This window comes from Phaethon lepturus, unplaced genomic scaffold (genome assembly GCF_000687285.1).
Source record: "Phaethon lepturus isolate BGI_N335 unplaced genomic scaffold, ASM68728v1 scaffold24687, whole genome shotgun sequence".
Classification (NCBI taxonomy): domain Eukaryota; kingdom Metazoa; phylum Chordata; class Aves; order Phaethontiformes; family Phaethontidae; genus Phaethon; species Phaethon lepturus.
In genome coordinates, this window is record NW_010551503.1 from 403 (window position 1) to 13,786 (window position 13,384).

Sequence of the window (13,384 nt, forward strand, 5' to 3'; positions counted from 1 at the left end):
GGTAACACAGGGATAAAAAAAAAAAAAAAAAAGGCAGATTCACACTGCTTTTATTGTATTGTACCTCTTTGTGTCATAGAGAGTTTCAGTTTCTCAGGTAACGAACCCGTTATATTCTGTCACTCTTCAGGAACTAGCTACAGCTGGAGCACGATACTGGCCAGGGTGACTCTTGTTCTGACAATATGTCAGTTATCGTGTTCTTATTTTGTTAACAGTAATCTGAGATCAATTTGTAATTTGCACATTCCATAAAAATAAAGGGGTGAGTAAACAAAAAATACTTAGCAAACGCAGTCTAAAAATATGGTCTACACTTAATTTTCCCAAGCAATGAGCAATGTATTACAGCATCATGTAACTTAGCTACGCTGTTACAGCATCAATGCGTTAAGTGTGGCTTTTTAAAATTTGGCATCTAACTTGGAAAAAATCCCCTTTTAAACAGATTTTTAAATATGAGAGATTAGAAACATTCCTAATGAGGGAGATGGACATAAATTCCTAACTTGTTGCTGGGTAGCTAAATCCACTCATTAATCACCTGGAGCACAACTGGCACACTACAGTCTGATCCAGCCATCTTCTATGTCCCTATCAACATTTTAGCCACAGTTTTAGAAGTTAGGATGTTTTAATTCCTTGAATCTTCACTTCTATTTTTTTAATGCAAAATATTTGCTGAAAGGGCAAATTTTTCTTCTGATGTGAATGGCTGGAGTTAGATAAGTGAAATGTTACTACTCAGACTCTACTGTATTTGTGCATTTTAGATCCCAATGTTACATCAGACACTAGTGGTACCGTAGCAGCCGTGAAAGAAGCTAAACAGGAAAAGCATGACAAGGAAAAGAAGGATAAGGAAAAGCAGAAGGAAGCATTCGTTGACCCATCAATTCTGTCAGATCTAAATAAAACTCCAGAAGAAATTGCACCTCCCAGACTGGAACGGCTGTGGTCATATGTATGTGATTTAACTAATGGTCACAGTGTGAGCAGTATGGCTTGGAGCAAAGTAAACCCAGTGAGTTAACAAATCACTTCTTCTAAGCTGTTTACAGACTAGTATAAGCAATTGTTGGTGTAAATAAACTCCTGACTTTGATGTACTTTGTTGGGAGGGATCTCAGAGAGACGGATTCATCCCTACAGTCTGGTAGGTTGTCTTGACATCCCACTCTCTGCATTTTGTCCTTCCATGTAACAATACTGCTACATTATTCTACAGGTTGGACAGCTGTGCTAAGCTTTTCCTACAAATGTATCACAACAGCTTTAATTGGTCCAGAATTTTATTTAATTTGTCCAGTTTATCATGGGCGGTCACCTGAACAACAATGTTAAGATAATAGACTTGGTCTGTTATAGAATTGGAAATGGAAATTTAAATCCCTACTACTAAACTTTATCACCATTGATGGAGTTTATTCATGACAGTTTAGATACCACATCTTTGCTTCTAACAGTAATCTCCCAAGAAAGTGGCATTCGTCAAACTTTAAGGATAAGATGCATAACAACAGGCACAGATTTCTGAGCAGCTGGCCCAAGTTTATTTAATTCCATTTCAGTGGAGGTGAGAATGACTCAGACATCTCCACTTTGAAAGTAATGTAAGACTCAGTTTTTCCAGCAGAGCTCTCTTATGGCACAACAAAAATAATGAATGAAGGAAGGTAAAAAGGAGGTGAGGATGAGAAACATTAAACCAGTAAGATTGCCTCAAGGGAAAAAAAAAAAGAGAAAATAAAGACCATTTCACACTGTGAGTACACCAGATCCCCAGATATTATAAAGTTGGACACATTTATAGACTTCAGTCTTAGAATTATAGGGCAAACAAATACCTACTTTTAAAGTGTTGGTTTTACAAATTACTTGTTATGTGTAGGGAAAACACATTAATGGAGCTGAAGGTTAAAGTCTTGCTGCTGTTTCTTAACTTCTACTTATGGAAAAGAAAGAACAGAATTCATGGGACTCCACTGTTGAGAGCCAAAAGCTAGAAGTTTGAGGTGGTCACTGAGGCTCCTTTTACAGCTAATCTTGGGAGAGAAAAGTAGTATTATTACATATTCCATTAAATACTGCACATTAAAATATGTTTATAGAATAATGTATATTCATGTCTGGAAAGGGACATATTTTTATGATGGCCAGGGAGGGGGATCACAAACACAACTGACAGTGACTATGAATGCACCTTCAGTTGAAGCAGTTTCCAGTATTCTAGAAATTCTGAAATTCTGTTCTTCTTGCATATGACGTGAGCATTATTTTTCCAGATCTTGCACTGAGAGTGACTGTTAGCAGAAAGTTGCCTTTTAAAAATATACAACTGAACGTCAAGTTAAACTGAGAGATATCTGTTAATCTGTGCTTTTAGGATCTTTTAGCTGTTGGTTACGGAGCATTTGATTTTAAAGAACAGAAGAAAGGCTTGGCTTGCTGTTGGTCATTGAAGAACCCCATGGTAACGAGCAGCCAGTTTGTTTTCTCTCTTTTTCTTCAATGAATTTTTCTGCTGTACTATTTCTGCTTTATTTATTTCCTTCTTCCTGTTTCAAAAAGCCAGACCTAGCCAGAAAGGTTGAATTTGCTTGCCCAAACCACACATTTCTGGAAAATGGATTCCAACTGCAGTTCCTAACAATGTGCTTAAATCTTGACCCAAAGAAAGTGCCTGTAGGAAGCTGTTCGGTTTCTGTGCCTGTCCATCCTCTCAGTTGACATATCCAACAGAGGTGCTGACTGTACTGGTGGTTTAGTAACATGGACGTCTGTTCACAGGAACTAAACTCATTGCACACAGGCCACGAAACAACTAACAGGTGATTACAACTCTCAGGTAGTACCAGTCTATGCTAGGCAACTTAGCGATGCGGATCTCTGTATCCCACTTCCAATCCCTAGAATGACCTACCCAAGACTGCAAATCTGTTTCATTATTACCGCAGGTAGACCCAGGCGCATAGAAATTATTTTTTAGACTGGAAAAGTCTTGAGGACAGCAAATGTGAAAATAAATCCATTTACCTTTGTTTTTTAAAAATCTGTAGACCATTTGTTCAGTACTTCCAAACTCTCATTGCAGAGAACATCTGCATTTTAAGTTTAAGGATTAGCCTCTCCAATGCATTTTCTGTTGTACCACAAAATTCTGCTAGGCTAAAGGAAAAAAAATTAAAAGTATATAGTATAATTATCTAATCTAACTTCTGCTAATACTATCAAAAAGACAGTAGATTTCATAGATGTAACATTTACATCTTTACCTATCCATCTGAAAAGTGATCCTTTTTAAAGTAGCCATTTAAAAAAAAAATCTTGGAAATCTCAGTTACAAAGTGACAGAGTAAAAACCATCTGATTGCCATCAAATTACACAACTGTAGTTTGATTTGTTCTACAAACTTCACTTGGCCAAAATTGTGTATTAGACTAATTTAAATCATGCAGAGTCAAGTCTTTGACGCATATTTATCATGTCAACAATAATCCAGTATTTCTGTGATTCCCTGATGTCACCATAGTCCTCAAGTCCTGAACATTAAAAAATAAGACCTGTCATGCACACTGAAATACAGTTCTTTGCAAACTAGCACTCTACTGTTTCCCATTGCAAGAGCTCAGTGCAGTGACTTTAAGGATTAAATCTTATAACACAGCTGAATCAGTTCTTTGGTTACATAGAGGAATTATGTGAAAACAGTGGTTAATAGATTACCTGAAGTATGTTACATTGCATTTTATCTTTGGCTAAGCTTCTGTAATTGGAAAGGTACTTACTTTCATATTACAAGATAGAAAACAACTGGAGAAATTTTCCAAATTTTTTTTTTTTTTAAATAATCAAACAAAAACCTCACGCTGTACTCACATAGCTCAATCCTAGGGGACATGATTTTTAGGTATTTGGTTTGGAGTAGGCCCATCTAACTTAATTTTACAGTGTCATATTTCTGCATAGTCTTTATTTTTTCCTAATTTTATCAGTTGCAGCAAGAAATAAACTGAACCATTTAGAGTACAGTAACTAATTTCTGTCTAGAAGTAGTCACTATGGTCATCAGCACCTGAATTTTCCAGCAGAGCCTGGTAATTCAGTAGGCAGTGTTGAGAAGACCAAGGTAAATTAGGAAACTAACTTAAAATTTTCTTGTATTTTTTCTACTCGTCAGTGGCCAGAGCGTATTTTCCGATGTGAGCATGGTGTTACTGCTTTGGATTTTTCTATGGCAAGCCCGAATCTTTTAGCAGTTGGAATGTACAATGGTTCTGTCGCAATCTATAACGTACGGAGTTGTAACGATGCTGCACTTTTAGACAGCGGGTAAGGCTATGATTTCCCATCTCCTCCCACCTTGGTCACGTCTTAGCAAATAACAACTAAAAGAATATCCACAACTGAGAAGCTGAGGGAATAGCAACAGTCTTAATAGGTAATGCTTGTGAATGCTCAGGGATGTGACACAATCTTTTTTCATTTCTGACTTTTGTCAGTATCTTCCAGTTTTGACTGGAAATGCCTACATAAACAATACTCTCAAATGCTAGAAGTTTCTGGAGCAAAACTGCAGACACAAGAAGTGATGACAGCACATAAATACCTGGAAGGGCCAGAGTGGGCCAGCCAGACTTTTCTGATCCACCTATTCACACCGATACAGCCAAATCCTCAGAGACCGCCGTTCTCCCTCTGCACTGCCATCACTCTCTGCTCTTATTTCAGCTGATAAATGCTTACATTACTTTAACACCACTGGTCCTTTTTTGGGGTATGAAACTCTCTGCGCTGTTGCTGTGCATACAAAGTGAGTTCTCCACATTGGAAAGGTGAAACAAATGAGTACTGTGCTCTGACTTTTTAAGAAAATGCAGCAAATTACCACCGCGTATCACTATATACTCCATGTACTAACTAACTAGGACAATCCTGCTCCAGAAAAGAAATCCTTATGGGAGGACAGTGGTAGTTTTTGGTGTTTTCTCATTGATTCCACTTGCCATAAATAGAAAGAACATCAGAATAGGTGAGGGAGAACCAGGAATCAAGAAGAAAATGAGAGGGGTGATCCGGGAGACATTGGCCCTAAGGGCAGCTCCCTAGGTCTAGGGCACACTCCTGCAAGGTGCAGATTGATTTCATGATTCAGGTATCAATGAAAGGCATGTCAGAACATATACAGTGCCCTGAAACTAAATATCAAAAAAGTTTGATAAAAGAAAAATTTTCCTGGAGAAAACAGCCAATGATCAGATTCCGCCCCTCCCCTTTTTTTTTTTAAAGAAAAGCTAAACAACATTCCTGTCATAAGACTTGACATTCATTACAAAATGGAAGGTTAATATTTTTCAAATATATTGTCTTGTCTTTGTTCATCTATGATTTATCATGTGCATCTTTTGTCACAGTGAATCCTCAAATAAACATACAGGTCCTGTATGGCAACTGAGGTGGGTGGAACAGGACAGAGATGCAACAGGAGATGGCAAAAAAGAGAAATTAATGTGTATCTCAGCAGATGGTCGAATAACTGAGTGGTTTATACAGAAAAGACTAGATTGCACTGGTAAGCATTTTCCCCTGCAGCTTTTCTGCAGAGGTGTAATACATGAAATTGCAATTGCTTCATTTTATTTCAGGTGACATTCTGTATACCAGTTATCATACACAAAACATTTAAGAGCTGTTGAGCATTCCAAAGAAGCATGAGTTATTCACAGCACTGTCACATACCTGTTTGACAAAAACTCTTGCTATTTGCACAGATCTGATGAAAATAAAGCGAACAGAAAGCAAGAAGAGAAAATTACCAGGTGAGAAAGAAAGGAAAAGTGAAGCTCTGATATCTCGACAGGCAGCTGGAATGTGCTTTGACTTCCATCCAAAGGTAGGCTCAGAAAGTCCATCCTGGCTAAAGGATTATCCAGGAAAACTATGCAGCAGGGGTGAGATCCTGAGCTGGAGCTACTTTAATATGCACAAGCCTGGGACTTGGCACTGGTATTTAAAGCATATTTAGTTCTGAAACAAATTGCTTCCTAGCTAGTAACAGTTTTAGCCAAAATGGACGATACGGTCAACCGAGCAAGTAATCCCTGTATGTGAACAACCATACCATTTTAGCCACGTTACTCACATTTGCTTGGGGCCAGATCCTCGGGTAGCTTTCCTCTGTGTGTTGGTCAAATCGGTGAGAATTTGGCTGTTCAACATCTCCCAAGTCTAGGACTTAGATGGCTGTGCTTCTCCTCTTTATCCGGCTGAATCTTTTGACCACAGAGCATTTGAAGAATTCATGTGTTTTCCCATGTGGATCGCAAAAAGTCCAAGATTTTCAGGAGTCAAAAATCACAGCGCATGTTCTGCATAGAGACGGAACACACATAGAAAATCTGATACATTACGGCACCACTGTATCTACTGCACATAAACCTCTGCAGCACACATGCAAGCAGCCCAACACACAACATCCTGGCAACTCCGCCTTAGTTCTTCAGAGGACTGTCCCTGCCAAAATCATCCAGATTTTTTGGATGAGTGATAAACAGGCTAATCCAACTGAGGCTACTTTTACCTTTCTTTCAGGACACTAATTTTTATCTTGCTGGAACAGAAGAGGGTCATATCCACCAGTGTTCTTGTTCATGCAATGAGCAGTTTCTAGAGACATACAGAGGCCATAAGGTGAGTGATACATAGAAAAAATAGTGACAGCAGAAACTGTTCAGTTAAGTTCACAAATGTAGTATTTCCTTTGCTTATATTTACTAAACAAAACATATGCCACAAAATAAACATAAACTTCTTTTCTTGTATTAGGAATGAATTCCCATAGCATAAGCCATCACAGTCTTACAGGATTACTTTATATACTATAAGGATTTTTTTTAAGTAATTCAATAAAACTTGTACTATAAACTGTTTTAAAGCTTTAGTTCTGGCTTTATTTTAAGAAAACAATCAGTAATCTGATTGTCTTGCAAACCACAGTTAAATATTCTTACCTCTGAGAGAAAGATGGCAGAACTTTAACAGCACCTCTTTTTTTTAAAGTCTCTGCTTCATCCAAGAAGTTGCCCTTTCAGCATCAGCTTCTCCTAAAAACTGGTGAAGGGACAGAATCAGCCAAATTCTTTTTATTCCTACAATCCATCCTGTTTTATCACATCTGCTGCATCCTAATTTCCTATGGCTATACACATAACAAAATGCTGGTTTTGCTATTAAGGTCAGAGGACAGTCAGGGATTTCCATGAAAGGTCGCTTTCAAAAACCATCCTGTGAGGCTGTAGTTGCAGAATAACACAAAGTTCTTTTTTGTTTCTTCCCAACCACCAAGGGTCCTGTGTACAAAGTCGCTTGGAATCCTTTCAGCACTGACATGTTCCTAAGCTGCTCTGCAGACTGGAGCATTATTTTGTGGCATCAGGATTCACAGACGCCCGTTTTAACTTTCAGTTCCGCCACTGCTTTTGTTCATGACATTACGTGGTCTCCAAAATCGGCCTTCGTATTTGCAGCAGCAAATGAAAGCAGGGTAGAAATTTGGGATCTTAGCGTCAGCATGTAAGTAATTACTTTTCTCAAAGAAGATTCTGAAACTTAATGGCACAAAGGCTACACATTATTGCCTTATCAGTATAGTTATCCGATCATGACAACTCCATGCCATTTGATTGCTTAGTTATTGGAAGTATTGCATTTTGAAATACTCATTTTGTAAAAGCAGATGGTAGTTACCAGAGAATTGTGATAAGAGGAGCTGGATGCCTCACAGAACTGATAAAGGGTAAAACTGCTTTTTTTCCCTGCAGAAATCATAGATTCTACCACTGCCATAGTTAGAAGGAAAAATAACAAAACTAAGCTACTTTGGATCTTTTATAAAGATAAGACGGTCAGAAGTTCAGATACCTCTCACGTTTTTCCACTACCGTAAAGTAGATGCACACCTCATGTTGCAGCTTAGTTAATCTGTGGCCTTGTACTGCTAGTCTGTTCTATTCAGTATGAATGACAGCAAGAAGCCCACAGTGGAGTAGGAGGCTGGCCAAATCTTGCAGTAGCAAAAAGCAAACTATTCATATAATAAAAATATTAACACCCCCCCCCCATCAGGCAATAGGACCGATTTTAGGCAGCCAGGATATCTCAGCTAATAGCCGCTGGGATTTTTACCGAACAAAACACTGCCTCACTGTTTTTGAGTTAATCTAGAGCATAAAAAGTAGAAGATGCAACACTTATCAGATCTGCTAGAGTTTACATGATAGTACACTCGCACAAAAGCAATGTTACCTATTAATTCTTGCCTCTGCTGGGTTGCAGCTTGAACCCCGTGATCTCTTGCTTTGCCAACCCAAGAGTGAAATTCACATCTGTACTCTTCGCCAAGAACACCAACTGCCTTCTCGTAGGAGACAGCAAAGGAGAAGTCGGCGTGTTTGAGCTGCAGAACCTGCCTGCTCCCAACAGGAATAAGGTATAGTTCACTGGGAAAAGATGGTGGTCTTCAGAGGCCCCCATGCTTGTCTGGTACTTTAGCAGAAAGGGGCTTCTGCTAAAGATATAGCTAATAAATACTGAAATAGATGGAATAAGATACAGTTCCATAACCAGATTAAAACCTGAGGTGGTTCCTGCTCTTCTGCATGCTATACCGCTAGAACCTTCAGGAACAGTTAAGTCAGCATCAAACTTCAGGTTTCACTTGGTCACAACTCCAGAGGTTCCCCACAGCTGGATTTGGGAGGGACACCGGGGCAAGGGCAGGAAGGTGAAGCTTCCTCCAACTGCAGTCTGCAGGTGACTGCACTTGGCAGAAAGCCCTCACCTGCTGACAGGCAGGAATGACATGCCCTCTCCTGGCCACCGACAAGATAGTCTCCCCTTGTTGGGGTCAGCAAACCTATTAGCCCTTTGGCTCTGTATTGCCTCCACTCTTTGAGAAGCCACTACATATTCTAGTGAGGGTTTTTCTGTCCTAGACGACGTGAGAATTTGACTTGCCTTACCACTAAGTTCCTTTCCAATCGTACCATTGCATAGATTCCGTGTCAGCTGACTGATGTCAACCATGAATCCCTCCTGTTCACTTTTGCATAAATTGGTGCTAATTTACACCAAAGCCCCACTCCTTGCCTGGTCCATATTCTGATGCCACCCTGGGTACTCCAGCAGCGGGTGGATCCCTCCTCCAGGATCTATCTGCAGGTGGCCGGCAGCCCCAAACTACACTGCTCCCCTCATCCTTTTGGCTTTCAGCAAGTAGCTTTGGCTTACTGGACTTGGGTTCCCAATTTGTAAAATGGGACTGGTACTTTTTAAAATCCCTTCTGAGTTACATGGTGCAAAACACTGGAGAGAACGAAAATACTGATGTTAACCTAACCTTCATTCTTAGGGTATTAAGCATTAATAATTCACAATTGCCAGCGTTGCATTTAGAAATTCTGGTAATTAGCAGCCTCATTTGCCAAGTGCTGTAAACCACAGAGCAAAAAGATACTTCCCTTAAAAACTAAAAATGAGGCCATTGTTGTTAAACTTAGAAAATCAAATTAGTGGTTGTGGGGTTTTTTCCTACAAATCACCATGAAGCAGCCCAAGTCCTCTAGGCAGAGTTCGTCAGTTAATAAGAGCATAGGGATCATTGTCTGGGTATATCGCCAGAACAGGACTAAAAACATCAGTGCTTAATTTCACAGACGTTGGGCACGCGGCATAACTGGTCACTGAGTCACAGAGCCTCATTAGCCAGAGGGAGCCCCGCTTTCCAGCATCATCCATTTCTTTCACTCCCTTTTCTGATAACAGCAAGGTCTTCCTAGGCTTAGGTATGCACAAGGCTTAGCATGACAGGGTCCATTCTACAACTAATGCTAAAGGGAGGTAATTACTTCAGGGGCAATCACATCCAAGTACAGCCATCATCCATGTATCATCTTCAAAATTTATTTCCTTTATAAACAAGATATATGTTTGTATGCTGCTAAGTATGATGCTAGAGGGAAGCATAGTATTAACAGAATTCCAAAGAAGCAGCAGCTGACATAATACAAACTACCTTAGCCTGCTTTCTGGATGCTCATTGCACAAGCAGTTCTGTTCTCAGTTCATAAACAGGGATTTTGGATCACTGCATGTCTTACACTGCAATTACACTGTCATACAGCTCTTCTTTTTCCTCTTGTTTTACAGGTTGATACCTTACATGACATAATTGGTCCTGCTGTAGCTATTTAACAGTAGCTAAATAATACGGCTTCTCAGCCGGCAAACAGCAAGAAAGACTTACTGTAGTATTAACATAAACTGTTTATTCCTTTTCAATCATTAAAATTTTTCTTTGAAACCGTACTGGGGAGAAACTTCTTTCAAATGGTAAATTTTCCTCTGGAAGTCCCCCTCATTAGGCAAACAGTATTAATATACAGATGGCCTTCCCTATAAAACAGATAAGGTAATAGAAAGGTCTCCATAGTCTTTTCTCCTTGGGGTTTTTCTCCTTGTTTTTTTCCCTCCAAAAAACCCTCCTCTCCCTGGGTTACTCAAAAAGCAAAAAAGCCAAAAAAATCACCTCCTGTATAGACGACTCCATAATGCAGCCTAAGTCTTTACCAGATGTAGTCTGTATCTTCCCTGTGAAATCATACCATAAATGAATGGACTTTTCATCACATCCATCTTGCCTGCCATCCCATAAACTGCCACTGAGGGGGAAAGCCGAGCTCTGAGTGGCATCAGGTACTCCTGTGAGCTGTGGAACACCCCACACCAGGTGAAAGTAGAGACCGATTTTTTCAACTCCTGATGAGTTAGGATAATGTAAAATTGCAGTTTAAATTCACTCTGTTCCACACTGACCCTTTCTTGAAAGCTCCTCACGTGAGGTAACGGTGGTCCCGAGGCAAGGATTGACTTTTGCAGCTCTGGAAGCCAGAGCTGTGTTTTTTGAGATCACCTCCCCCAGCCCACCCCCAGCAGCTGGAGAGCAGAAAGCTGCTGGCAATGTTTGCTCAGGTCTGCACTGCTGCTTGTCTTTTTTGGGGGAAGATGAGAAGAAACAGAAAAAAGCACCCAGCTAGCCAGCCACCAGCTGTACCATGGAGCGAGACATGTATTTTATAGATACAGAACGTTCAGGCTCTCTCATTAGCCTGACAATAAACATCCAACATTTAAACACATCACTGAAGTTAAAGATCATTTGTGATGCATTAACATTCACTTCCTTCTGTGTTCTGCACATTTTACGGTGGACATGCAAGCTTACCCTTGACATAAAATTAATCTTTGTGCGTTTGAAAGACAGACACCCATTAAGGTGAATCATGCGTTAATCATTATTACAAATCTGGACAAAATACACCATATATTTTCCATCGGTGGGCATGACTGTTTACTTACTGATGCTACTGGTAAAAAACAAGCTTTCTGGCAAGGTTGTAATACATCGTAATTCACCCTGCACATCGTGTACACTAATTAGCTGTAACATTATGGTGCTGGAAAACACTTGTGGTGCTAGGAAGTGTTAAAGATCTCCAGAGTTCCTCATGTATTTTGTTCTTAAACATGGAATTTCTGACCTCATAATTGACAATTTCTCCTTGAGGCATTTTATGGCAAGACTTTTTTATAGAAGTTGGAGCAACTGCAGCCAACAACATTCATGGCAGCGTAACCAATCTACTAACCCCTGCTCCCAGAGCACAGTAACGCTGCTCCACGCCACTTCAGTGAACCCACTTCTGTCTTTCAGATTTTACCAAAAGGAAAAGGACGGCCAGGATGCTGATCTGTAATTATTCTGTGCTTTGCTTAGAGCCTCTCCCTCGCTTTTCTATGCCTTTTTGGACAATGGCCACATCCAGAGGCAGCCGAGCCACGTGAGCCATGCAGCTGCAGTGGAGCTACTTCACTGCATCTGGGTATCTGCGAGGCAAATACCTATGGCCACAAGCTGTCAGACAACTACATTGCTCTCTGCAGTCTGTTACAGACAACTCACTGCTCCCAAAAGCCCGGCGTGCTGCAGGAGTGCATCCTGTCACATAGCACGCCAGGAATCACAGCAAGGCATTTGCAGGCTTGGATGCCCACATTTGCCACAAAAACCCCCTCACTATGTGATTTTGTCATGAGTGACTGCCTGGCGCTGGCAAATTCCTCTGAAGCACCCGCAGTTGCCAGCTTGACAAGGGGATGCTTGGCAAGAGAACAAAACAGGGGTCATGAGGAGGTACGCAACTGTGGACACCACTGGACATTGTTCATCCTTTTCGTTTAGGATCACTAGCAGAAAAAGACCCAACATTGCTTAAACTATGGTAACAGGCTTGACCGGGCAGCAGGCTGCAGTAGCACAGCTGTGTGGGAAACACACAGAGACAAAACCCATTATCTACAAATCATGTAATAAACACCCTTTCATTTTTGCAGAACATACACATTAACAGTATTGATCTAAGCCCGTACCCTATAAACATGTTATACTACATGTATTCCTCTAGTAAAGTCGTCATGCAGTCTTAAGAAGTCTTTAATACCTGACCGAAATCCCAGCACAAATCCTAAAGCACTTAAAACATTACAGGAAACAAGCGATTAACTTGTTTTTAGCAAACATTAAGTCATCCTCAGAATGAGCTGTTACACTCAGTGGAGCGGATGGGCCGCCAGTATAAATGTGAGGATTTCAGGAGAACTCCCCACCTCGGCCTCGCGGATCCCTCCTGCCCTGCCGACACCCAGCCTCGCAGCACCACGCCTGCAGAATGAAGGGCACGCTGCCAGCGTTGGCCTTGCTCGCTCTCCTGATTGCGGCACGTGAAGGAAAAGGCGAAGGAAACACCGTGAAGCTCTGCGGGAGAGACTTCATCAGAGCCATCGTCTTCACCTGCGGTGGCTCTCGGTGGAAAAGGCATTTGACTGATTATCACTACCTGTTCGGTAAGTACTAATGAATGCGTTACAGGCTTGTCACCCCCCAGACGGCATGCCTAGCTCCGAGGGGATTTGGAAGAGTCAAATCACCTGCAGGCTGCAGCTGAGGGCAGAGCTCTGCCCTTGGCTTCTGCTGCGCCCCTAAGTAGGTGCACCTCAAGCATGAACAGCATGGGTTTTGCTTTGAGACAGCAAGTGGTGCAACTTCACGTTTTTTGTTTGCTTGCAGCTTGCTTGGCTTCGCTCAGTGTGCTATTTTGCTAAATAAAAACTACTTAGATCAAGATTTTCCAAATCAATCTGAGGAGCCACGAGTTAAACCCAAGGCTATCACTGAAAATCTCTATGCCATGACACTTTAAATGTCAGAGACAAGCTTTGCTGCAGTCAATGCAAGTTTTTTACCGTTTGTCTTGGGCAGGACACACC

The 13,384-nt window shown here is 40.9% G+C and overlaps 2 protein-coding genes across 2 annotated transcripts in view; both read left to right on the forward strand.

Annotated features, from left to right (window-relative positions):
- Nucleotides 1-748: 748 nt before the first annotated feature.
- On the forward strand, nucleotides 749-10,252 carry LOC104623766 (WD repeat-containing protein 78-like; the record flags this gene model as incomplete). The annotated part of the gene is made up of 9 exons (XM_010290945.1): nucleotides 749-1,024; nucleotides 2,387-2,473; nucleotides 4,182-4,333; nucleotides 5,416-5,573; nucleotides 5,773-5,894; nucleotides 6,593-6,691; nucleotides 7,347-7,573; nucleotides 8,336-8,489; nucleotides 10,208-10,252. Coding segments are annotated over 9 exons (1,320 nt in total), but the record flags the coding sequence as incomplete, so codon positions are not given.
- Nucleotides 10,253-12,786: 2,534 nt separating this feature from the next.
- Nucleotides 12,787-13,384, forward strand: part of INSL5 (insulin-like 5) — a 2,289-nt gene continuing 1,691 nt past the window's right edge. Inside the window, exon 1 of the mRNA XM_010290944.1 lies at nucleotides 12,787-12,961. Within this exon, the coding sequence (XP_010289246.1) occupies nucleotides 12,787-12,961 (175 nt within the window). The remainder of the gene's footprint in view (nucleotides 12,962-13,384) is intronic.